Source organism: Dendrobates tinctorius, unplaced genomic scaffold, assembly GCF_039654945.1.
Source record: "Dendrobates tinctorius isolate UK_male_01 unplaced genomic scaffold, ASM3965494v1 ptg000062l, whole genome shotgun sequence".
Lineage (NCBI taxonomy): Eukaryota > Metazoa > Chordata > Amphibia > Anura > Dendrobatidae > Dendrobates > Dendrobates tinctorius.
Window position 1 is genome coordinate 37,065,358 of NW_027361730.1, and position 26,798 is coordinate 37,092,155.

Genomic DNA, 26,798 nt, shown 5'->3' on the forward strand with positions numbered 1-26,798 from the left:
CTTTGTTTCCTGTTCCTTTGTAGCTCACACATGCGCAAAACATCAGCGATCCACCTCCGTGCTTTACAGTAGGAATGGTGTTCCTTTCATCAGAGGCCTTGTTGACCTCTCTCCAAATGTAACATTTATGGTTGTGGCCAAAAAGTTCAATTTTGGTCTCCTCACTCCAAATTACCTTGTTCCAGAAGTTTTGAGGCTTGTCTCTTTGCTGTTTTGCGTATTGTAGGCAAGATACTTAGTGGCATTTGCGCAGTAATGGCTTTCTTCTGGCGACTCAACCATGCAGCCCATTTTTCTTCAAGTGCCTCCTTATTGTGCATCTTGAAACAGCCACACCGCTAGTTTTCAGAGAGTCCAGTATTTCAGCTGATGTTATTTCTGAGTTTTTCTTTGCATCCTGAACAATTTTCCTAGCAGTTGTTGGTCTACCTGACCGTGGTTTTCTTTTTACAGAACCCCTGATTAGAGTTGAGCGAAACGGGTCGAAAAATTTCAAAAGTCGCCGACTTTTGGCAAAGTCGGGTTTCATGAAACGAAACCCGACCCTAGGATGAGGTCGGCCACGAGGTCGGCGACTTACGCGCCAAAGTCGCGTTTCAAAAGTTTGTTTTGCGCTCTTTTTCAGCCAATCAGGATCCACGGAAACTGTGGGCAACGTGATGACATAGGCAAAGGTCACCACCATCTTTTAGAAGGGCATGCAAGTGATTGGCTTGCTTTGGTGGGCGTCACAGGGGGTATAAAAGGGCGTGCACGCCGACCGCCATCTTACTTCTGCCGATCTCAGTATAGGGAGAGGTTGCTGCTGATTCTGTAGGGAGAGCGTTAGGCAGGGAAGAAGACAAAAAAACTGCTTCTGCTGCTAGCGATTTGGCCTGCACAACACACCAGTCACTGTGTGTGCAGTGCAAGGGGAGGCTATATAGTGGTGTATCAGTGGTGTTGGTTGTTGGGCTGCCTTCTAAGGCTTCCTGACATTCCTGCATTGCTGTTTACCCACTGCTCCGCAAACTGCTTTTTTAAAAGCAATCCAATCTCCCTTATCCTCTAGTCACTTTGGTCACAGCTGTGCCATCGAGCCTGTCACATAGCGCTCAGATATTCATTGGGCCTCACACAATCCAAAAGTGTCCAGTGTCCAAAAGTGTGTGCAGAGATTCAAAATCTCCCTTATCCTCTAGTCACTTTGGTCACAGCTGTGCCATCGAGCCTGTCACATAGCGCTCAGATATTCATTGGGCCTCACACAATCCAAAAGTGTCCAGTGTCCAAAAGTGTGTGCAGAGATTCAAAATCTCCCTTATCCTCTAGTCACTCTGGTCATAGCTGTGCCATCGAGCCTGTCACATAGCGCTCAGATATTCATTGGGCCTCACACAATCCAAAAGTGTCCAGTGTCCAAAAGTGTGTGCAGAGATCCAAAATCTCCCTTATCCTCTAGTCACTTTGGTCACAGCTGTGCCATCGAGCCTGTCACATAGCGCTCAGATATTCATTGGGCCTCACACAATCCAAAAGTGTCCAGTGTCCAAAAGTGTGTGCAGAGATTCAAAATCTCCCTTATCCTCTAGTCACTTTGGTCACAGCTGTGCCATCGAGCCTGTCACATAGCGCTCAGATATTCATTGGGCCTCACACAATCCAAAAGTGTCCAGTGTCCAAAAGTGTGTGCAGAGATTCAAAATCTCCCTTATCCTCTAGTCACTTTGGTCACAGCTGTGCCATCGAGCCTGTCACATAGCGCTCAGATATTCATTGGGCCTCACACAATCCAAAAGTGTCCAGTGTCCAAAAGTGTGTGCAGAGATTCAAAATCTCCCTTATCCTCTAGTCACTTTGGTCACAGCTGTGCCATCGAGCCTGTCACATAGCGCTCAGATATTCATTGGGCCTCACACAATCCAAAAGTGTCCAGTGTCCAAAAGTGTGTGCAGAGATTCAAAATCTCCCTTATCCTCTAGTCACTTTGGTCACAGCTGTGCCATCGAGCCTGTCACATAGCGCTCAGATATTCATTGGGCCTCACACAATCCAAAAGTGTCCAGTGTCCAAAAGTGTGTGCAGAGATCCAAAATCTCCCTTATCCTCTAGTCACTTTGGTCACAGCTGTGCCATCGAGCCTGTCACATAGCGCTCAGATATTCATTGGGCCTCACACAATCCAAAAGTGTCCAGTGTCCAAAAGTGTGTGCAGAGATTCAAAATCTCCCTTATCCTCTAGTCACTTTGGTCACAGCTGTGCCATCGAGCCTGTCACATAGCGCTCAGATATTCATTGGGCCTCACACAATCCAAAAGTGTCCAGTGTCCAAAAGTGTGTGCAGAGATTCAAAATCTCCCTTATCCTCTAGTCACTTTGGTCACAGCTGTGCCATCGAGCATGTCACATAGCGCTCAGATATTCATTGGGCCTCACACAATCCAAAAGTGTCCAGTGTCCAAAAGTGTGTGCAGAGATTCAAAATCTCCCTTATCCTCTAGTCACTTTGGTCACAGCTGTGCCATCGAGCCTGTCACATAGCGCTCAGATATTCATTGGGCCTCACACAATCCAAAAGTGTCCAGTGTCCACAAGTGTCTGCAGAGATTCAAAATCTCCCTTATCCTCTAGTCACTTTGGTCACAGCTGTGCCATCAAGCCTGTCACATAGCGCTCAGATATTCATTGGGCCTCACACAATCCAAAAGTGTCCAGTGTCCACAAGTGTCTGCAGAAATTCAAAATCTCCCTTATCCTCTAGTCACTTTGGTCACAGCTGTGCCATCGAGCCTGTCACATAGCGCTCAGATATCAGTGGGCCTCACACAATACAAAAGTGTCCAGTGTCCACAAGTGTCTGCAGAAATTCAAAATCTCCCCTGTCCTATAGACACCTTGTACCTTGTTTTACATTACTATATAGTTTGTTGGATTTTGTCTACATTTCTACCAAAAATGAGGAAGGCTGGTGGAAGAGGCCGTGGAATTGGGCGGGGGTTGGCAGCTGGTAATGATGGTGTTGGTGGTGGATCTGATGGTAGTGGCAAGAGCAAAATAGGACCGAATGCAGGAGGTGTTGAGCCTGCGTCATCGTCTGGCTACATAAGGCCTCGAACGCTTAGTTTTCTAGGAGTTGGCAAACCGCTTTTAAAGCCAGAGCATCAGGAAAAAGTTTTGTCTTACATTGCTGACTCAGCCTCCAGCTCTATCGCCTCCTCTTCTTCAGTTGTAAAAAGTAAAAGCACTGAGTCGTCATTGGAGGCTCATGTTCATGAACCACACCTTTCCTTGTGTCCTTCACCCCAACCAAGATTGAAGGATGACGCAGGCCATACTACTGATTACTCCATGGAGCTGTTTTCACATACCATGCCTGGATTATCAAGTGAAATGGTGAATTACCCAGGCCAAGATGAATCTGACATGGAGTGCACTGATGCACAGCCGCTGATGGATGATTCTGCTGGTACATTCACTCAGAGCACTACATTGTCCTTGCAGTGTACAGAGCCAGATTCTGACCCTGATGAGACTCAGGTGCCCCTTCCCGCACACTATACCACCATACACGGTGACACAGAGGAAGGTGCACATGACATAGAAGAGGAGGTGATGGATGACCCAGTTGTTGACCCAGATTGGCATCCATTGGGGGAAGAGGGTGCTGCTTCCAATAGCTCAGATGAGGAGCATCCACAGCAGACATCGACATCGCAACAGCTGTTATCTGCCAGGCCCGGAGCACTCCAAAGATAGGTTCCAAACATCAAAAGAGTTGCTGGACAGCTTGTCCAGAGGGTCAAAAGATCACAGCGTGCTAGGCCGCAAAATGTCTGCCAAAGTAGGAAGAGTGCAGTGTGGCACTTTTTTGAACAAAATCCTCATGATCAGGCCAAGGTTATCTGTAAGAAGTGCGCAAAGACCTTTAGCCGAGGGAAAAATCTGAAAAATTTGAATACCAGTTGCATGCTTAGACATTTAACCAGCATGCACTTGCAAGCGTGGACACAACACCAAACCTCAAGTGCCACATGTGCAACTGATCACAACGAAGGTAGTCAGCAACGCTACATTGTTTCCCCCACTGTAAGCCCACCGGTTAGCACAGCAGCAAATGTTGAGGTGTCGTTGCAAGGCCACAGCAGTCAGGGAATCCCACTGTTATATCAACGAAAGACTGATTCTAGGCCATCAGAAAGAACACCAACTCCATCACCATCATCAACCCTCTCTCAGTCCGCCCTCTCCACCGCTACTTCCACCATATGCAGCTCTCAAGTCCAGCTCACCCTCCCAGACACTATGAGTAGGTCAAGAAAGTACTCAGTCTCTCATCCGCGTACACTGGGTTTGAACGCCCACATTGCCAAACTAATCTCGTTTGAGATGATGCCCTTTCGGTTGGTGGAAAGCACAGCTTTCCGCGAACTCATGGCCTATGCAGTACCACGCTATGACCTACCCAGTCGCCACTTCTTCTCTCGCAAAGCCATCCCAGCCCTCCACCATCATGTGAAAGACCGCATTGTCCATGCACTCAAGCAGTCAGTGAGCGGAAAGGTGCACCTCACAACTGATGCATGGTCCAGTCGGCATGGCCAGGGACGTTACGTGTCCATCACTGCGCACTGGGTTAATGTGGTGGATGCAGGGTCCACAGGGGACAGCGGTGGTGGGACAGTGCTGCCTAGCCCACGGTATAGGAAACAGTTGGCTGTAGGCGTTCGACCCTCCTCCTCCAGAAGCGAAAGCTCGTCCACAGAGCGCAGTCGTACGAGCACCCCATCTGCAGCTGCCACTGTTGCACACGATGTGTCCCCCTATCGAGCAGCTAGTGGAAAGCATCAGCAGGCTGTGTTGCAGATGATGTGTTTGGGCAACAGACACACCGCTGAGGTGCTGGCCGAGTACTTGAAGCGACAAACTGAGTCATGGCTGGGCAGTGTACATCTTGAGGCAGGCAAGGTAGTTAGTGATAACGGCCGTAATTTTGTGGCAGCCATAGCCCTTTCAAAACTCAGCCATATACCTTGCTTGACTCACACCTTGAACCTGGTGGTGCAGTGCTTCCTCAAAAATTATCCGGAGTTAACAGCCCTGCTCCAGAAGGTGCGAAGACTGTGCGCGCACATCCGCCGGTCGCCTGTACACTCCGTTCGTATGCAGAAGCTGCAGCGATTGCTCCACCTTCCCAACCACCGCCTCATTATCGACATTGCAACAAGGTGGAACTCCACCCTGCACATGGTGGAGCGGCTGTGCGAGCAGAGGCAGGCCATAATGCATTTGTGGGAGGATACACGGCCAGGCACTTTGAGAGCAGACATGGAGTTGACAGGTGTGCAGTGGTCGAAGCTGAAAGACCTCTGTAAAGTCCTTCAGTGTTTTGAGGAATGCACACGGCTGGTAAGCGCAGACGACGCCATCCTAAGCATGAGCATCCCACTTATGCGTCTGCTCATGCAAACTTTGACGCACCTTAAGGAGCAGGCGTCTGCAGCCAATGTTGATGAGGAGGAAGAGGAGGAGGGAATCCTTGATGACATTCAGCCATTGTCTGCTCAGGGACCTCTCCTGGACGAGGTGGAGGAAGAAGAGGAGGAGGAGGAGGATGATGGGGATGATTACTTAGGGGAGGAGGATGCATCTCGTGGGGCAAGTGAAAATGTTGGCGTGGCAAGGTCTGGTACAGGGTTTGTGTGTGACTGGAGGGATGTGGATTTGCCAGAAAGTGCTCCTCCAACCAGCACTCGCAGTGCATCATTGACACCGGGAACATTGGCCCACATGTCAGATTATGCCTTGCAGATCCTAAAAAGGGACCCACGCATTGCCAAAATGATGAACGATGACGACTACTGGTTGGCCAGCATCCTGGATCCACGCTATAAAGGCAAATTACAAAACCTCATGCCACAGGAGAACCTTGACCTAATATTGGCTAATAAACAAGCAACTCTGGTAAATCGGTTGCTTGAGGCATTCCCAGCACACAGCAGCGGTGATGGTTCTCACACGAGCCGTACGGGCCGGGGGCAGCTTGGCAGAGATGTTCGTGGTGCACACAGCGGAAGTGGCGTTGGAGACAGGGGTTTCATGACAATGTTGTGGACTGATTTTTCAAGTACCGCTCACACAACTGGTAATACTGCATCGATGGAAAGTGACAGGAGACAGCAGTTGTCAACTATGGTTACAAACTACTTTTCCTCCCATATCGATGTTCTCCCACACAGGTCATTCCCCTTTGACTATTGGGCCGCTAAACTGGACACCTGGCCTGAATTGGCACAATATGCCTTACAGGAGCTCGCTTGCCCAGCTGCAAGTGTGCTATCGGAAAGAGTCTTCAGTGCAGCTGGATCAATCCTGACAGAAAAAAGGACCCGTCTGTCAACCCAAAATGTGGATGATCTAACCTTCATTAAAATGAACCACGCATGGGTTTCCAAGGATTTTGTCCCACCTTCCTCTGATGACACATAGGGTGACAGAAAAATGGCTTGCTTTGGTCCACCTCTTCCTGGGACTTGACCTATTTCACCTTTTGCATCAGCTGAATGTCCAACATCAACATATGCCACTTTCTAAAACTCCCTAACTGTGCTGCCTCCCCCCCCCCATGGCCGGGGTCACCACCTAGCGCACGACACCGTGCAAGTGCTGTTGCCCTGGACAGGTGGGTAGGCCGACTCTTAGGCGCGGGCACTGGTACAGGGTCCTTCATAGTGCAATCAAGTGTCTCTGACGGTGGTGGTGCACACCCGCCGTCAGACACACCGCCGTTATTATGAGGGGCCCAGTGCCAGTACCGACGCCCACGAGTGGGCCCCCCTTGCTTGGGCAGGGCCCCAGCATTTGCAATCTTTACCTCTCCCTGCTCCTCCGCTGTGTAGTCTGGGCCGTCAAATCCATACTGTGCCTGACACCGTCTGAGTCTGCCTCCTGAGACATATATTTTGAATGTGTACGCTATCCATACATGTTATCCAGGGATACGGTACCCTTTCTAACCTTTGTGCAATCACATGCAATCCATACTGGGCCTAACACCGTCTGAGCCTGCCTCCTGAGACATATATTTTGAATGTGTACGCTATCCATACATGTTATCCGGGGAAACGGTACCCTTTCTAACCTTTGTGCAATCACGTGCAATCCATACTGGGCCTAACACCGTCTGAGCCTGCCTCCTGAGACATATATTTTGAATGTGTACGCTATCCATACATGTTATCCGGGGAAACGGTACCCTTTCTAACCTTTGTGCAATCACGTGCAATCCATACTGGGCCTAACACCGTCTGAGCCTGCCTCCTGAGACATATATTTTGAATCTGTACGCTATCCATACATGTTATCTGGGGATACGGTACCCTTTCTCACCTTTGTGCAATCACGTGTAATCCATACTGGGCGTGAGAACGGCTGGCGAGCTGTTAAGCAAGCTACAGCACCTGTGGTTTGCACACGTAAGTTTTTCATTTTTTCAGGAATGACGGTTAGGCCTAATTCTGGAACTGCGGTTGACCTGCACTTACTGGGAAATCATTGTTCGCGGGTAATAATTGTAATCAGTGATCCCCATCACTAACGTTGTTCAGCGGGTTATCTGCACCTGTAAGCGACAAACGCTGGCCTTTTCAGTGTAGCGCACATGCAGCCACGGACATGTAAGGGCATGACACACCAGTTATTGGCCAATCTCATGTGCCAGAGCCTCACGTGTCCCTCTAGTAAGCCGGACTCGGACCGCGGGGCATGACGGAGTCTCGTTCGTTAATGGAATTAAGCTTGCAATGTGTGCATCTGTTCTGTAGCTGGCATGGTTGAGGTTTCCCAGGTGGAGTCGAATTTAACCGTAGGCTCCACTCCTGGTGGTGCCCTTCTGGACATTCCTTTAAGGTTCAGCTTTGCAACCATACTGCCCACGTAAAACAAACACTTTGCCTTCATGAACGCTGTTTGGAGGGTCATGACTCGTGGGAATAACGCCGCCCAATCAGTTAACCTGCTAGAGAGATCCTTCGTTGCTCCCAAGCATGACATCACACTCCCTAGGAAGAAGGTAATGCCACTGTGGCGACCGTACTCCTGGGGGCGACACAAGTGCACTGATGCTCAGCCACTGCTCGATGAATCTGCTGGTACATTGACCCAGACCACTACATTCCCCTCGCACGCTACACGACCTGAATCTGACCCTGATGAAACTCAGGTTACCCTTCCCATATACAGTTCCATCTTACACAGTGACAAAGAGGAAGCTGCAGATGAAAGTGCAGGTTCGGCCCACCCGCCATCAGACACACCACCGTACTATCAGGGGCCCTGTGCCAGTGCCGTCGCCAACGAGTGGGCCCCCCCTGCTTGCCCAGGATCACAGCACTTGCAAAGTTGAAATACTGTGCAGTGAGATGGAAGATGGGGACGACGAGGAATCCAGACAAGTACAGGGATTCCCTAGCGAGGAGACTTATTTGATTGTTTTCAATGTTGGGACAGCAATTTTTGGGGAGCACTATACTCTGGAGAATGATAGATGGTGCCCACCATACACTGGAACATTCCAAAGGTGGACATCAGACACTGGAGCAGCATTTACAGGGCCCATTATACACTAGAGCATTAGAAATGGGGCCCATTATGTTTGGAGCATTATTTGGGCCCATAAGACAGTGGAGCTTCATCCATGGGGACCAACATATACTGTAGCATTATGTGGAGCTCATCATATACTGTTTCAAACATTATATGGGACCAATGATTCTGTATGGAGAAATAGATGGGTCTCGTCATGAGATGTAAAAAGTGAGGTATTTTTCATTGTACTATACCGCTATTTCTCTGCCGTGTCGGAGCATGATGAGTTGTGGTATGTGTTAAAGGGGCGCTCTTTCGCCCAGGGCACATGAAAACCTGCAGCCAGCCCTCCCCCCCCACAACCTTAGCCAAATAACCCCCATTTTTCAGTGTGTAACTTGTATTATGAAGGTAATTAAGGTTGACAAGCTTAAGTAAGAAGAATTGATGCTTTTTGCATTCAAATGGGCACTGTAGGTGTGTTTCCTGTCCTCCTCTCACTGCCGACTTTTATTCCCCATTGACTTACATTGGGTTTCGTGTTTCGGGACGACCCCGACTTTTCCCTATAATCGGACGATCTTGCTCGACCCGACTTTTGGAAAAGTCGGGTTTCACGAAACAAAACGCGACCCTAAAAAACCAAAAGTCGCTCAACTCTACCCCTGATTAAAATCACCAGGGTATGTAAACTTTGATCAGGGTCATTTGGATGTTTTGGCTGTCATTATTATTTAAAAAGAGAAAACACAGTAGTTTGACAATAAATGGCTTCACCCAACCACTAACCATGAGTGGAGAAAAAGTTTTGGTGTTTTCATTCATATTCTCTGAAAAAAGGCCAAGAAAGCAAAAATTCTGCCAGGGTATGTAAACTTTTGAGCACAACTGTAAATCACGTGTGCTAATGCCCAGGGATCACCATGTTCTGGCTGACGGTACATAAAATAAAAGAAGTCCTGTTCTAGATAATAAATGCCAATAGATCTACTAATATTCTCTCACTTGCAGGAAATGCTTTTTGTGATAATTTGTCACATTTTTAAATTAAAGCAGAATTTTTACCATCAGAATGAATGCTATTTTTCCTGACGTTCCAGATTGTCATCATGGAGTATACATTATTGCTGGTGACTGTGGGTCTATAGCCTGCATTTAGACCATTAATGTTGGGTTTTATAACACCTTCTTGCGATCAGTGGTATAGTAATGAAAGTAATTTAGAATGTATACTAATTAGAATACCAATCCTTCTTAAAAAGCAACAACTATATTTAATATTATACGGTATATTGGTCCATCTTCTCTTGAATGGGACTTGTCATTTAAAAAAAAAAATCACATCATAAAATGAGATGTCAAGAATTTCCCTACAATTATTTTTCCAGAAAAAAAATCTCAGAAATAAATTTGAACCTTAATAGTGTGATGAAGTGTGATTGTAGAATCCTGTATGATATAGTGATCCGTTTCTTCTAGGCCTTTTGGTATACCAGGGAAAAAGGAGAATTAGGCACAGTATTCGGTGCTGCTGATCTCTGGGATGGAGTGGCAATTATTTTTGACACATTTGATCATGATTCTATGGTAAGTTCACATATTACACGTGCACATACACACATCTCCTATGTCAAAATAGCTCAAGGTAATTTAATGCTGTATTCACTCTAGGTAGAACGTGCTTGTCATTTATGGTTTATCATTATCATAGTCTAAGCTGCATGATCCGGTCATTGGCCAGTATCTGTGTAAGATCAATCACCAAGTGCTGTTGGGTGCATGAAGTCTGTGGAGATACATGAGTAGGAGAGACCAGATTCTGAGGAAAAGTTAAAAAAGGGAACAGGGAAGAGTTAAGTTAGTAACATTTGGTGATAGTCCTGTCTAAAAAATTGTTTTTAACCCCTTTATGACCTATGATGTATAGGTATGTCATAAATCGCCTCCCTCTCTTTGATGCTGGCTCCAGTGCTGAGCCCACATTTTTTCAGGCACATGGCAGCTGATTTGATCAGCTGTCATGTGCGCCTAACAGCCGCAGATGGGATTGCGAGACACGAGCCACTGTAAACATGTTAAGTGCTGCAGTCAATCTCTGACAGCGGCATTTAACATGTACACACTGGAAACACGTCGCAAATCCCGCCCATCGATGCCCCTGTCGCATAATCATGAGGCGTCGATGGTTTAGCATGACAACCGGCAAAAATTAAGAGACCACTTTCAAGTGTTCAGTTTGTCTGATTTTTCTCTTTATAGGTATATTTTTGAGTAAAATGTAAATTGCTCTTTTAGTCTATAAACTTTTGACAACATGTCTCCGAATTTCCAATCAATAAATTTTGTATTTTTTTCTGACAAGAAAAATGATCAAATAAAAAAAAACCCCAGTGCTTTCAGACCTCAAATAATGCAAAGAAAACAAGTTCATAATCATTTAGAAACAACAATACTAATATTTTAACTCAGAAAGAGTTCTGAAATCAATATTTTGTGGAATAACCAAGATTTTTTAAAACAGCTTTCATGTGTCTTGGCATGCTTTCCACCAGCCTTTTACACTGCTCCTTGCGCAAAAATGTAAGCAGTTCTTCTTTATTTCATGGCTTGTGATTATCCATCATCCTCTTGATTACATTACAGAGGTTTTCAATGGGGTTCAGGTCTGGAGAATGGGCTGCCCATGACAGGGTTTTGATGTGGTGGTCTCTTAATTTTTGCCAGAGCTGTATAGCACAAGTGATCAGAACATAACAGCTTCAAGTCTCCTAGAGGCCCCGTTACACATAACGATGTCCCCGCAATCCCACCAACAATCCGACATAGATGGGATCGCTGGGACATCGTTAGGCTGATCGCTGGTGAGCTTTCACATAGACAGCCCCTCCAGCAATCAGGACCGGCGAGCAAGCTGGTTTCTAATGTAAACATCGGGTATCAAGGAGCTGCGGCTCCTGGATACCCGCTGTTTACCTTGGAAACCAGCGTGTACGCCGGTTTCCAAGGTAAACAGCGGGTATCCAAGAGCCACGGCTCCTGGAAACACGATGTTTACATTAGAAACGAGCGTCCAGCATCGCTGATAGCTGGTCTCTCGCTGCCACACGCAGCGATGCGTGCTGACCAGCGATCAAAAAATGGCCCAGGATGATCGAGCACGATCAGCGATACCCGGCAGGGGGGCCGGTCGCTGATCCCCGTCTCACACAGAAGATCTCGCTGGCGAGATCGCTGTGTGTGACGGGACCTTAAGGAGTCTATTGAAGCAAGTGAAAAGTTATAAAAGTTGTTAAAAATTCAAGTTCAAATCACCCCCTTTTGACCAATTCAAAATAAAACAATAGAAAATATAAAAAGTACACATATTTGGTATCGCCACATTCAGAATCGCCCAATCAAAATATATTAAAAAATAATTAATCCGAATGGTAAACGGTATAATAATAAAAAATTGAAATGCCAGATTTATGGTTTTTTTGGTGCCACAACAATGCAATACAATGCAATAACAGGTGATCAAAATAGTGTATTTTCCCCAAAATGGTATTGATAAAAACATCAGCCTGATAGGCAAAAAATAAGCCCTCTCCCAGCCCCAGATCCTGAAAAATAATAGAGACACTACGGGTCTTGGAAAATGGTGCCTTTTTTTTTTTTTTTTTTTTTTTTTTTAATACAAATTTTGGATTTTTTTTCTAATATTTAGTGGACATGGTAAAAAGAAAACACAAAACAATTGTTAAATTGCACTTTTTTTGCAATTTCACCATACATGGAATTTTTTTCATGTTTTCCAGTACATTATATGGTAAAAAGAATGGTGTTGTTCAAAAGTACAACTCATCCTACAAAAAATCAAGCCCTCACACTGCCATGTTGACGGAAAAATAAAAAAGATATGGCTCTGGGAAGAAGGGGGAGCAAAAAACAAAAACACAAAAAACTGAAAATCCCAAGGTGGTAAATGGGTTAAAGCATGCTTAAAAATGTATTAATCAGATTGTCTTGGGTAGAGCATTTCAGAAAACTGGCGCAGCATGAGAGAAGTCTTGGACACGGAAGTGGGATTTTCAGAGTATGTACCGTAGGTTGTTAGTCTTAGATCAGTTGCAGAACATTATAAATAATATGTAAAAGACAATAGACTGCTGGAATTGTTATGATTGTTTCCAGTATTTTGTATTCCTGAAATGGAATTACTCTGCTGTGATTCAATGACATCTTTCTCTGGTGTCTAATCTGCTGGGATGCCGAATGAATCTAGAGACCACTTCATGAGTGGAGTGGCTGCATTATATATTACATAAACCAATTTGTTAGTGTACTCCATTATGACAATTTCACACTGCATTTTAAAGCATTTATCAAAAGTTTACAGTAAGCTCTAGACATCAACATTAACAGAAATAAACAGTTGAAATAGACTTGTTTGTAATGACTCTATATAATATATAAGTTTCACTTTTTGTATTGAAGAACTGAAATAAATTAACGTTTTGATGATATTCTAATTTGGTGAGAAGCACCTGTATGTGCCATGAGCTTTTATGGAACATATCGCAAATGGACAATGTAAAATGAAGTGCTTTACCTGGATAATGACCACTTGGAACCTTTTCTTTAATCTATCATAACATTTATCAGCCACGGCAGCTCATTTTGAAACTTAGGACAGTACTGCAAGACCGTGGGTTCTAACTACTGAGCCACTACACCACCTTGATGGTATCTGCTTAGCTAGAATTTTATATTTATGCTTTGCCCTTTTGCTACTCAAGTAGATGTTTGAGCTACTCCAAAACACTTACTTTATACAGGGTGGGCCATTTAACAGATACGCCTAAATAAAATGGGAATGGTTGGAGATATCAACTTCCTGTTTGTGGCACACTAGTATATGGGAGGGGGGAAACTTTTCAAGATGGGTGGTGACCATGGCGGCCATTTTGAAGTTGGCCATTTTGGATCCACCTTTATTTTTTCAAATGGGAAGAGGGTCATGTGACACATCAGACTTACTGAGAATTTCACAATAAAAACAATGGTATGCTTGGTTTTAACGTAACTATATTATTTCATGAGTTATTTACAAGTTTATGACCACTTACAAAATGTGTTCAAAGTGCTGCCCATTGTGTTGGATTGTCAATGCAACCCTCTTCTCCCACTCTTGACACACCGCAGAAGAAATGCTAGTCTAAGGCTAGTTTCACACTTGCTTTTTTTTGCAGCGCGTTTTTCCCGCAAAAAAACGCATTGAAAAAACGCATACAAAAGCATACACCTGCTGCGTTTTTTTCAAGCATTTTTATGAGCATGCATGAAAAAAACACAGCGTTTTTATGCGTTTGTATGCGTTTTTAGTGCGTTTTTACCGCGTTTGCGTTTTTTTCCAACATTAGGTGGCCCCTCACACTAACCCAAACCATGACTTTACTGACCCTAACCCTAACCCTGACCCTAACCCTTAACCAAACCATACTTAACCCTAATCCTGACCCTAACCCTGACCCTAACCCTTAACCAAACCATACTTAACCCTAACCCTGACCCTAACCCTAACCCTGACCCTAACCCTTAACCAAACCATACTTAACCCTAATCCTGACCCTAACCCTGACCCTAACCCTTAACCAAACCATACTTAACCCTAACCCTGACCCTGACCCTAACCCTGACCCTAACCCTAACCCTGACCCTAACCCTGACCCTAACCCTAACCCTAACCCTGACCCTAACCCTTAACCAAACCATACTTAACCCTAACCCTGACCCTAACCCTGACCCTAACCCTTAACCAAACCATACTTAACCCTGACCCAAACCCCAACCCTAACCCTGACCCTAACCCTAACCCTAAACCCCCTTAACTAACCCTAACTCTAACCCAAACCCCTAAATTCCATGGTTAAAAAAAAAAACGCATATGCAAAAAAACGCATACATGAGCATGCCAGTGCGCACATATGCGCATCCATAGGCTATAATGGCCATTTTTAGCGCAAAACGTGCGCATATGTGCGCATGCGCTTTTTTGCAGGGCCAAAAAATGCAACATGCTGCGTCTGGAAAATACAAACGCACACCCCAAAAAAACGCAGCGCATGAAAATCGCATACATGCGCTTACAAGCGCGCAGGTATGCGCACCCATGTTAAATATAGGGGAAAAAACGCATGCGCACATATGCGTTTTTTTCCAGCGCTAAAAAACGCAAATGTGAAACCAGCCTAAGGGGGTCAGATTCCTTGTAGGAATGCTCGGACCTGACACCCATAATGTGGTGGTGCACTATCTTGCTGGAAAAACTCAGGGAACGTGCCATCTTCAGTGCATAAAGAGGGCAACACATCATCATGTAGCAATTTCAGATATCCAGTGGCATTGAGGTTTCCATTGATGAAGAATGACCCCACTATCTTTGTACCCCATATACCACACCATACCATCAATTATGGGTGTCAGGTCCGAGCATTCCTACATGAACAGTTTCCTGGAAAGTGGATTGGGCCAGTTGAATGGCCACCAAGGTCTCCCAGTCTGACCACCTTAGACTTTTATCTTTGGGGTCATCTGAATGCAGTTGTCTATGCTGTGAAGATACGAGATGTGCAGCACCTAAAACAACGGATACTGGAAGCCTGTGCTAGCATTTCTTGTGCGCTGTTGCTCTCAGTGTGGCAAGAGTGGGAGAAGAGGGTTGCATTGACAATCCAACCATTCCCATTTTATTTAGGTGCATCCATATACATGGCCCACCCTGTATATTTCATAGCCCTGCTATCTGAAGAATCATTTTCTATTTTTTTTTCTCCAGGGAAATAATCCAGCTATAGTCATTGTGGGCAACAATGGCAAGCTTCAGTATGACCACTTGCGGTAAGTGCAGGGGGAAAAAATACGCGTTTTTTGGGATTTCTATAAATAGACCTATTTATTCAAAGCAAAAACATTAACTGATTTCTTTTCATAAGCAGTATGTATATATATATATATATATATATATATATATATATATATATCTTATATACACAGTATATTTCTGCAGGCATTTCATCACGCTGAAAGATAAAATATACAACTCTGACTTCAGGCAGTCACGCTGTCACGTGAAAGTCTCGTATTTAATGATTTAGTGAATCCTGCCTTGAGCAGGGGGTTGGACCAGATGACCCAGGAGGTTCCTTCCAACTCTACCATTCTATGATTTTATGATTTCTTCTATGTACAGTAGCTTCCCTATATGATGCAAATGTGGCCCAGGTTTTATTTTCCATCTGCATAGCATTGTGGTTTCATAAGGCTGCTACATAGCTGAATTTGTGGCCTGTGTTTCCGTTTCTGTATTTTATTTTTTCCAAAACAGGATTGGAATGGTTTCAGAACGGTAACTCCCTCTATTTCCTACCAGCCGACAAATTACATTATCAGCTTTCGGAATACCATAGATTGTGCAACCGTTTATTAGTCGGAAATGATAAAAATAGAGCAAGCTGCATTGTCACGTCTCGTACAGAAGTAACAGTAGGCATGATGAGAATAGAAGTCGCTTTTCAGCAATATTTCCTTCTTTCTGTTTATTTGTACATATTTGGTAGATGCAGCTTCATACACCCTCCTTAGAGACAGGAACACACCATATGGCTGTTCCCTCCATTCCCTCCAAGTTATAATGTCCCCACGCACATATGTGCAGCACTGAATGCGCAGCGTCTTCCTAGCCTGGAATTAAGAACATCTGTTAGCCCTTTGCTCTCTAGCTTCGATGGACTCATGAAGAAATGGATGAAAATATTTAGAAATTGTCCACGTGGTTTTTCCTATTTTTGCATGAAAGATGAGTACCTTTTTGCCCTGGTTATTGTTGCTTTGGCATTTTGTTAATGTCGGGGTACCATATGCAATGTATCTACACAGTACGTAGTATTTCATAGTATCTGACAAATTGATTTGCCAGCATCTGACACCAATTACCGGGAACACTTTGGTGTTGATGCAGAGAGAACATTGTGTATAGCGTTGCTCTGCGCCATACCACTTCCTGACTGCTGGCCAAGCCAACAATCTGTACTTCACAGCGCAAACACATTGCACTCCAACTTTATCTAAAGCTACTCTTAAGGGGACTTTACACATAGCGATGTCGCTAAAGCGTCACCGAGTTTGTGACGTAGCAGCGATATCGCTACATGTGATACTTACCTCCGACTGGCTCCCCCGCTGGCTATCGCTGATCGCGCGAGATCGGCCTGGTCCATTTCTCATTGTCGGCTTCCTGCTGGCGCCAACGAGCTAGCCATGGACGCAGGCGGAAGACGGACACCCTCGCCACGTCTGAAAGGTAAGAGCGACCGCCGACTGCTGCTGCATTGCTGGTGAGATCTGCCTGTTTGGCAGCTCACTAGCGACCATTTAGCGATACACCAGCAATCCTGACCGGGTCATATCGTGGTCGGGATCGCTGGTGCATCGATAAATGTAAAGGGGCTTTTAAATTGAAAATATATCATAACCTTATTTTCTCTTAAAGACAACCTGTCAGGTCCTCTATGCCCTCCAACCCTGCAGCATTCACATGTATACTACTAAATTCCCTGGCTAAGCAACCCTTTATAATTATATTATTTTAAATTCATGTTTTTCTTATGATAATTTGGACTTTTTCCCCATACTAGTCAGCCCTCTTTGCATTTGATAACATGATTTGCAAGCGCCGTCGGCATCACCAGCTCCTTGCAAATCTTGCGCATGCGCACGGCTCTATTCGGCAGTGTTATTGCGCATCTGAAGCTGAGTGTACGCTTCCAGGCTTCATAGACACAATATACATGACCTAAAGTGCAAAAGATGTACGCGAGAAGGTTTTTGCTATTTAATCTGAGAGTAGAATAATAGGGCAAGAGATCCCGATTTCAGAGATGTGTCACTTATTGGGCTGTGTGTTGTAGATTCAATACAATCAGTATTTTATCACCAGGAGATTATCAGCAGAGGGCTAGGTCTCACTCGCAGGCCAGTCAGTGGTATGAGCATGGTTATACACAGATCAGCTTTTTGACCACTGCTATATCTGCAACAGAGAAAACTAGGGTTCTAGCAAAGCGTCCATGGAATCAGGATATCTGTCCCTACATTGTGCTGCTCTCAGATTACATAACAAAAATGTACTGACAGATTCCCATTAAAGTTCATCTTTAGATCAACTTCTATCAAGTGATATGCAATACTTATTTTTAGGTCAAAACGACGTATATGTATTTAAGTATAAAAAAAAATTCTTTAATGAATATATTCTGGGCTAAAAATAATTTTTGCTTTTCAGCTGGTTTAAACATTTTCCACCATTTACCATCTATGCCTTCTGTGTTTCACAACCAAAAATTCCAAACCCGTGTAATGGATTATGGTATCTTAGAAGCCAGATCAGAACTTTGTTTCAGGTAATCAGAGCTATTGGTAACATAAGTCAACATGTCCTTACTTGTGTTGCTCTTCATGGAGAAATGTACCCAAATATAAAGATACTTCTCCAAACTCTCCTCAATGGTCACTGACCATGGGAAGTGGGCCACACATGGCCAGGTATAACTGAATTTGCTTAAAAAAACATGTAGAATGGTGGAAAATTGGGTGGATGAGGTGCACTGGCCTTAATATGAAAGATTTTGCTTTTGGTGCCCTAATTCCCATCCAGGGCAGGGCACTGTTCACCCTTCTTGAACTGAGTTGATATGGAGGCTGGTTCACAAGAAATTGTGTATGATAACCCAAATAAAATGCCATTAGATATATTCAGACTGTAGAAAAACCAGGGGAAGAGTCTTGAAGAGATCATTTGCATATTCCCAGTGCCTTCTGGGATAAGTGAAGAGTCTCCGCGAGCTCAACGATCACTGGGTTTTGGCCGTTGCAGCTGAAAAGAGGAAATCGGAAAACCAGGGGAAGAGTCTTGAAGAGATCATTTGCATATTCCCAGTGCCTTCTGGGATAAGTGAAGAGTCTCCGTGAGCTCAACGATCACTGGGTTTTGGCCGTTGCAGCTGAAAAGAGGAAATCGTAAAAACCGCGCGCCGATAGGCGCGCGAATTTTGGCTCATCTTTCATCGTTTTTAAGAAATCTCAAGATGGAAGAGGCCAGGAGCCATTTGGTGAGCTGCATTTCTTGCTACATGTTCACAGATTTACCAGTGGAAAAGCCAAACTTCACATGCCACAAATGCAAGCTTGTGTCCCTGTTGGAGGAAAAGTTGCAAAATCTCGAAGAGAGGTTAGCTACGTTGAAGATCATTAAGGAAGGTGAAGAGTTCTTGGACAGAGCAGAATTATCTCTTCATGTTACAGAAAGAGAAGAAATTCGAAGTGCACCTGAAGAAACAGAGGAATGGAGACATGTGACCCAGAGAAGCAGGAGGATCAGGAGGCAGTCAGCACCCATACTTCTCAGGAACCAGTACCAGGCTCTCACGCAGGAAAACGATGAAGAAATACATCAGGATAAGACTTCGCCAACAAACAGCAACCTTGTACACCTTCAGAGTCCTCCTGGATGGAGAAAGAAAAATGTTGTGAAGAAGAAACGGAGAGTGGTGGTCATGGGGGATTCCCTGTTGAGAGGAACAGAGGCCGCTATCTGCAGACCGGATATAACTTCAAGAGAAATGTGCTGTCTTCCAGGTGCAAAAATTAAAGATGTGTCTGAGAGGATATCAGGACTCTTCAGACCTATAGATGACTACCCATTCCTGCTACTACATGTGGGGACAAATGACACCGCAAGAAACGACCTGGAAACCATCTGCAGAGACTTTGAAGACTTAGCCAAGAAAGTGAAAGAACTTGGAGCGCATGTGGTCTTCTCTTCCATCCTCCCAGTGGATGGCCATGGAACAAGGAGGTGGAATAAGATTCTGCAGGTAAACAATTGGCTACGTCGATGGTGCCGTCAGCAACGATTTGGATTTCTGGATCACGGAGTGAACTACTTAAACGATGGACTACTTGCTAGAGATGGGGTGCACCTTACGAAGACTGGAAAGCATGTATTTGGAAGTCGCCTTGCTACACTTGTAAGGAGAGCTTTAAACTAGAACAACATGGGAAGGGAAGCAAAAGACCAGAAAAAGCCATACACCTGACAAATGCTATTGAGAACTCTGCTATTAGAAGTGGAAAGGAAGAACAAAGACGAAAGAATCTAATGAATAAAAATATTGGAGAAAGAGAAACCAATCACAAACTAAAATGTTTCTATACTAATGCACAAAGCATGGGCAACAAACAAGGAGAATTGGAACTACTAACACAGGAAAAGAAATATGATGTCATTGGAATCACTGAAACTTGGTGGGACAATACACATGATTGGAATACAAGACTAGAAGGATACAACTTATTTGCAAGAAACAGACTTGATAAACGAGGAGGAGGTGTTGCATTGTATGTTAGAAACGCGTATATCTGCACAGAGATTGAAGCTTCAGAGACTGGGAGTTCTGTGGAAACTGTCTGGGTAAGAATACAAGGACAGAACAATGGAAAGGACACCATTGTAGGCATTTACTACAGGCCGCCTGTGCAAGCTGAAGATATGGATGAACTCTTTATGCATCAAATGGCCAAGTTCTCCAAAAAATATGACATAGTTGTCATGGGAGATTTCAACTATCCAGACATTTGTTGGGAATCTCTCTCAGGCAAAACTAACAGGTCAAGGAAATTCTTATCCTCTCTTGCTGACAACTTTATCTTCCAAAAGGTAAGGGAGAAAACAAGGGGAACTGCTACCTTGGATCTAATCCTTATAAACAGGGAGGAAATGGTTGAGGAGGTAAAAGTGGCTGGGACCCTAGGAGGTAGCGACCATGCTATTTTAGAATTTTGGATAACTAGAGGCGGAAGACCTGTGAAGACTCAGACGTCAAGGTTAGATTTCAGAAAGGCAGATTTTAAGGGATTCAGAAAGAGAATTGGAGGGATCCAATGGCTGGATATCCTTAAAGACAAAAATGTCCAGGAAGGATGGGAAATCTTGAAAAATGAAATTCTCAAAGCACAGTTGTTAACAATTCCGAAAAGAGGGAAGAATAGGAAGCATTTAAGGAAACCAGGATGGATGAACACAGAACTTAAGCACATGCTAAAAAGGAAGAAAAAAATGTTTATAAAATGGAAAGAGGGAGGCATATCTAAAGAAGAATATAATGCTGTCTGCAGAACCTGCAGGGCACAAATCAGATTATCTAAAGCTGAAAATGAATTGAGGCTTGCAAGAGATGTCAAAAGCAATAATAAAGGATTTTGGGGATATGTCAAAAGTAAAAGAAAAGTCAAAGATGCTATAGGATTTTTACAGGATGAAAATGATGAAATGGTAAGACAGGATGTTGAGAAGGCTGAACTTTTAAATTCCTATTTTGCATCTGTTTTCTCTCAGAAAGGAAATGCAACATCAACTGTTATTCACTGTCCTATTAAGGGAATAGAAGAATCCAGGATATCTATAAACAGAAAGATAGTGAGGAAACACTTAGCTAACCTAAATGAATTCAAGTCTCCAGGTCCAGATGAATTACACCCCAGAGTACTGAAGGAGATAGCAGAAGAAATTTTTGAACCCCTCTCCATAATCTTTGAAAATTCTTGGAGAACAGGAGAAGTGAGTGGTGAGTTCTCCTTCAATGGAAGTCTTCAAACAGAGGCTGGACAGACATCTGACTGGGATGATTTAGCGAATCCTGCTTTGAGCAGGGGGTTGGACCAGATGGCCCAGGAGGTCCCTTCCAACTCTACGATTCTATGATTCTATGATTCTTAAGTGCCAGAAGACTGGAGAAGAGCAAATGTTGTTCCTATCTTCAAAAAGGGGAAGAAGGTGGACCCAGGCAACTATAGGCCGGTGAGTCTGACTTCTATACCAGGAAAGATCTTTGAACAAATTATTAAACAACATGTATGTCAATACCTGGATAAGAATGAAGTGATTAAACAGAGTCAGCATGGGTTTGTAACTAATAAGTCATGTCAGACTAACTTAATTTCCTTCTATGACGGTATCACTGATTGGGTGGATCAAGGAAATGCTGTAGATATAGTATATCTTGACTTCAGCAAAGCATTTGACAAAGTCTCTCATACAATCCTTATTGAAAAAATGACTAAGTATGGAATGGACAAGGCAACTGTTAGGTGGATTCATAACTGGCTTAGTGATCGGACCCAAAGAGTGGTCGTAAATGGCTGCACATCCAGTTGGAAGAATGTCTCAAGTGGGGTACCACAGGGCTCTGTCCTGGGCCCTGTATTGTTCAACATCTTTATCAACGATTTAGATGAAGGAATTGAGGGTAAACTGATTAAATTTGCTGATGACACAAAGCTAGGAGGGATAGCTAATACTAGAGAAGAGAGAGAGAGGATTCAAAAAGATTTAAATAAACTGGAGAACTGGGCAGCAACTAACAGAATGGTTTTTAACAGGGAGAAATGCAAAGTACTACATCTGGGCAATAAAAATGAAAAAAGCACATATAGAATGGGAGGAATAGGGCTAAGTGACAGCACATGTGAAAAAGACTTGGGTATACTAATAGATCACAGACTGAATATGAGTCAACAGTGTGATGCAGCAGCAAAAAAGGCAAATGCAATTCTAGGATGTATTAACAGAAGCATACAGTCTAGATCACGTGAAGTCATTATTTCCCTCTACTCCTCTTTGGTCAGGCCTCATCTGGAATATTGTGTCCAGTTTTGGGCACCACATTTTAAAAAAGACATCAACAAACTGGAGCAAGTTCAGAAAAGAGCGACCAGAATGGTGACCGGTCTGCAAACCCTGTCTTATGAGGAAAGGTTGCAGGATTTGGGAATGTTTAGTTTGCAAAAGAGAAGACTGAGAGGAGACTTAATAGCTGTCTACAAATATCTCAAGGGCTGTCACATTGTAGAAGGATCAACTTTATTCTCATTTGCACAAGGAAAGACTAGAAGCAATGGGATGAAACTGAATGGGAGGAGACACAGATTAGATATTAGAAAAAACTTTTTGACAGAGTGATCAATGAGTGGAACAGGCTGCCACGAGAAGTGGTGAGTTCTCCTTCAATGGAAGTCTTCAAACAGAGGCTGGACAGACATCTGACTGGGATGATTTAGCGAATCCTGCTTTGAGCAGGGGGTTGGACCAGATGGCCCAGGAGGTCCCTTCCAACTCTACGATTCTATGATTCTATGTCAAAAATTTTCACCGCCTTATGCTCTGACCAGGTGTGCCCTTATGGAGTTACTAATTACAGTGGGTATGGGAAGTATTCAGACCCCTTTACATTTTTCACTCTTTTCTTCATTGCAGCCATTTGGTAAATTCATTTTTTTCTCATTAATGTACACTCTGCACCACATCTTGACTGAAAAAAAAACAGAAATGTAGAAATTTTTGCAAATTTATTAAAAAAGAAAACCTGAAATACCACATGGACAAAAGTATTCAAACCCTTTGCTCAGTATTGAGTAGAAGTGCCATTTTGAGTTACTACAGCCAAGGAGTCTTCTAGGGAATAATGCAACAAGTTTTTCACACCTGGATTTGGGGATCCTCTGCCATTTTTCCTTGCAGATCCTCTCCAGTTCTGTCAGGTTGGATGGTGAACGTTGGTGGACAGCCATTTTCAGGTCTCTCCAGAGATGCTCAATTGGGTATAGGTCAGGGCTCTGGCTGGGCCAATCAAGAATGGTCACAGAGTTGTTCTGAAGCCACTCCTTTGTTATTTTAGCTGTGTGCTTAGGGTAATTGTCTTGTTGGAAGATGAACCTTCAGCCAAGTCTGAGGTCCAGAGCACTCTGGAAGAGGTTTTCATCCAGGATATCTCTGTACCATAGAGGATGGCCCCTTGTCTCCGTCACAGATTTAAGAGTAAAAAGATAATTATAAAAGTCTTTTTCATCCAGGATATCTCAGTACTTGGCCGCATTCATGTTTCCTTCAATTGCAACCAGTCGTCCTGTCTCTGCAGCTGAAAAACACCCCCATAGCGTGATGCTGCCACCACCATGTTTCACTGTTGGGATTGTATTGGGCAGGTGATGAGCAGTGCCTGGTTTTCTCCATACATACCACTTAGAATTATCACCAAAAAGTTCTATCTTCATCTCATCAGACCACAGAATCTTATTTCTCATAGTCTGCGAGTCCTTCGTGTGTTTTTTAGCAAACTCTATGCTGGCTTTCATATGTCTTGCACTGAGGAGAACAGAAGATATAACAAGGCACTGCTGTGAGTGGTGCCTAAGTAGGATCCCAACCTGTGAGTAATATCAAGAGAATACTTGGCACTCAACTTTTGATGACTATGAAAATTTTAATGCAGTTCAAAATCAACAACGTTTCGGTCCTAGAGTGGACCTCCTTCAAGTACCGACTGCTCAGTGTGAACACACACACGCCAATATGTTGGGATAGAAACCAGCCTTTTTTGAATTTACCAAATTTACCAGGGGTCTGAATACTTTCCGTACGAACTGTACGTTTACGATCACCCTTGTTGGGAGTATGGCAGTTTGACAATGGAGAGATGTGTTTCCTTGTTCCTACTAAACCGTATATCACCTTTCATTCCCCATCCTGTGTGACTATGGATCTAGTCCAACCTATTTTGTATTCTGCTTCCCAATTGATGGCCAAAAGTGGGTATATCAGCTGGTCATCTTGGTAGTCAAACAGTACAAGGTAACTTATCAAACCCCAAGACTACCCTTTCACCATTTGTCTATGGGAGTTGGCTTGTACCAGATGGTCAAGGACCTGAAAGTTTTGGAACATTTCCAAGGCTTGTATAATCAGACTGGTCAGAGAGCTCTTATTACCGTGGTCCACAACAAGGAAATAATTGCGAAAGTGCCATAATCGAAGAATCTAAAGACTTGAATATATCTTGGTGTGATGAAATTGTTAAGTTTTTCACGGGTAAATCCCCCACTCCAGAGTACGGTAGGTAATTTCTTTACGCATCCCATAATCTAGGTGTTTATTCTAGGTGGGATTGTGTTTGGTTGTTCTCTCTGGATGTGCTATAGACAAAGGCTTCTTACAAAAGGTCTGACTCATGTTGAGGAGTTGTATCGTCTTCAGTCTGAGTACATCAGCAGGCTGCTCTCATAACCTGCTTCCTCCATGATTCATAGTCCTAAGATATCTAACCCTAATATTGCCGACCCAAGTCCAGATAGTCCGTCTAAAACCAGCTCACGAGTATATGAATTGATGAACTCCCTCGCTGACCCAGTTTACCATAATTCATCTTTGTGTATTAGAACATGGTGAGTTGTACTCTGCAAAGAATACAAGAGCAGGCATCTTGGACAATCTCTAGTCAACTAACTTTGCAGCTAATGATTTGAGGCTCTCCCCAGAGTGGAGGTATAAAATGACATTATTGTCATTAGTAAGTATGGATGAAGTCCAGAAAGACTGATTGGAACAGCTGCAGGCAACCGTGATAGTTAGTAATTGGTAGTGAGTAGTGTACGAGGGGCGATCCAAAAGTAATGATAATCAATAATAAACAAAATGAATATAGTCAAAAATTTTTTTTATTTTTCTACATAGTCTCCACATTTAGTCCATCTCTTTTCTAAACTTAGAATTCCCTTCGAAAAAAATTATTGATCTTGACCCTCAAAAAACTCCCCAACAGCGGTTATCACGTCGCTATTGTTGTCAAATTTTTTGTCCCGGAGGTGTTCCTTGAGCCGAGGAAAGAGAAAGAAGTCACTGGGGGCTAGATCTGGCGAATAGGGGGGGTGTTCCACCAGTTCAAAGCCCGCTTCTTGAATGGTAGCCATGGCAACTGCAGCTTTGTGAGCCGGTGCGTTATCTTGGTGAAACAGCACTCCAGTCCGCAGTTTGCCGCGCCTTTTCTCCTTGATAGCCTCCCGCAATCTTCTTATTTGTTCTGCGTAGTAGGAGCCCGTAATAGTGGCTCCCTTCTCCAAATAGTCCACCATAATAATTCCTTCAACGTTCCAAAAAACGGACGCCATAACCTTCCCTGCTGAGCTTGACACTTTGAATTTCTTCAGCGTCGGTTCGTTGGCTCGTTCCATGTCATCGATTGTTGTTTAGTTTCGGGATCAAAGTGGTGGATCCAGGTCTCATCCATGGTCAAAAAACGTGACAAAAAATTCTCCTTGTCTGCTTGGAACTTTTCGAGATTTGCTATTGAAATGTCAACTCGTTTCTTCTTTTGCTCGTCGGTTAACATTTTTGGCACCCAACGTGCGGAGACCTTTCTCATATGCAATTGTTTTGCAAGGATTCTTTGAATACTGCCATATGAGATCCCTGTGACCTCAGCTACATGCCTGATAGTCACTCTTCGATCTGCCAACAAAACTTCTTCAACTTTATTCACGTTTTCTTCATTGAGGGACGTGGAGGGGCATCCTTCGCGATGTTCATCTTCCGTCGATGTTCTTCCCAGCTTAAATTGCTTGGCCCAGCGTGCAACTGTGGAATATGGAGGAGAAGAGTCCCCCAATGTTTCCACCAAGTCGCTGTGTATGTCTTTGGTAGACATTTTTTTCAAGCAGAGGTATTTGATGACAGCTCTGAGCTCGTTTTTTTCCATTTTGATGTTCACTCTTTGGCAGTTCATATTCAAATGAATGTAGCTCCCGGGAATCGTGGCCTATTTAAGTGATTTTTTTTTTCCTGGACTAGTGGGTACCTAAGAGAGAAGAAAACATTTTATTTTAATTTCTGTGTGCAATAGAAATAACCGATTATCATTACTTTTGGATCGCCCCTCGTATATATTGAGTTGATATAGAAACCAGGACAGTAGGGCTGTCAGTTTATAAAGAGATAAGTGAGGCTAAGAACAGTGATGCGAGTACTGACATTAGCTGAAAGGAACATGGAGTTTTAGAGGATTATAATCAGGTTTGTTGCAGTACCCATAAATATTTAATGTTGTATCATTGCTTGATTTGTTCAAAAATGTAGACGCCTTTTTTTGCAGCATGTAGTTTCCTTTGTGTAAGGGCTTTCTCAGACTGGCGTATAACTCGGACGAGTGCTATATAATTTTTCATCAAATAGCACTCGCTCCATGAACTAGCATTTATTTTCTTATGCTGAGGCGGCATGAAAATAAAATCACTACATGCCCTGATTGCCAGTGTATTTCGGACGGCACGCACCCATTTAAGTCTACGAGTGCGTGCAAAACATCGAACT

General features: G+C 43.8%; 1 protein-coding gene and 1 long non-coding RNA gene across 2 annotated transcripts in view; one reads left to right on the top strand and one right to left on the bottom strand.

Annotated features, from left to right (window-relative positions):
- The window catches only part of LOC141093087 (uncharacterized), a 163,089-nt gene that overhangs the window by 21,563 nt on the left and 114,728 nt on the right, over positions 1-26,798 (bottom strand). The gene's annotated exons all lie outside the window — the stretch shown is intronic.
- The window catches only part of LMAN1L (lectin, mannose binding 1 like), a 209,796-nt gene that overhangs the window by 4,011 nt on the left and 178,987 nt on the right, over positions 1-26,798 (top strand). Inside the window, exons 3-4 of the mRNA XM_073579548.1 lie at positions 10,043-10,150; positions 15,381-15,442. Of these exons, the coding sequence (XP_073435649.1) occupies positions 10,043-10,150; positions 15,381-15,442 (170 nt within the window). The remainder of the gene's footprint in view (positions 1-10,042; positions 10,151-15,380; positions 15,443-26,798) is intronic.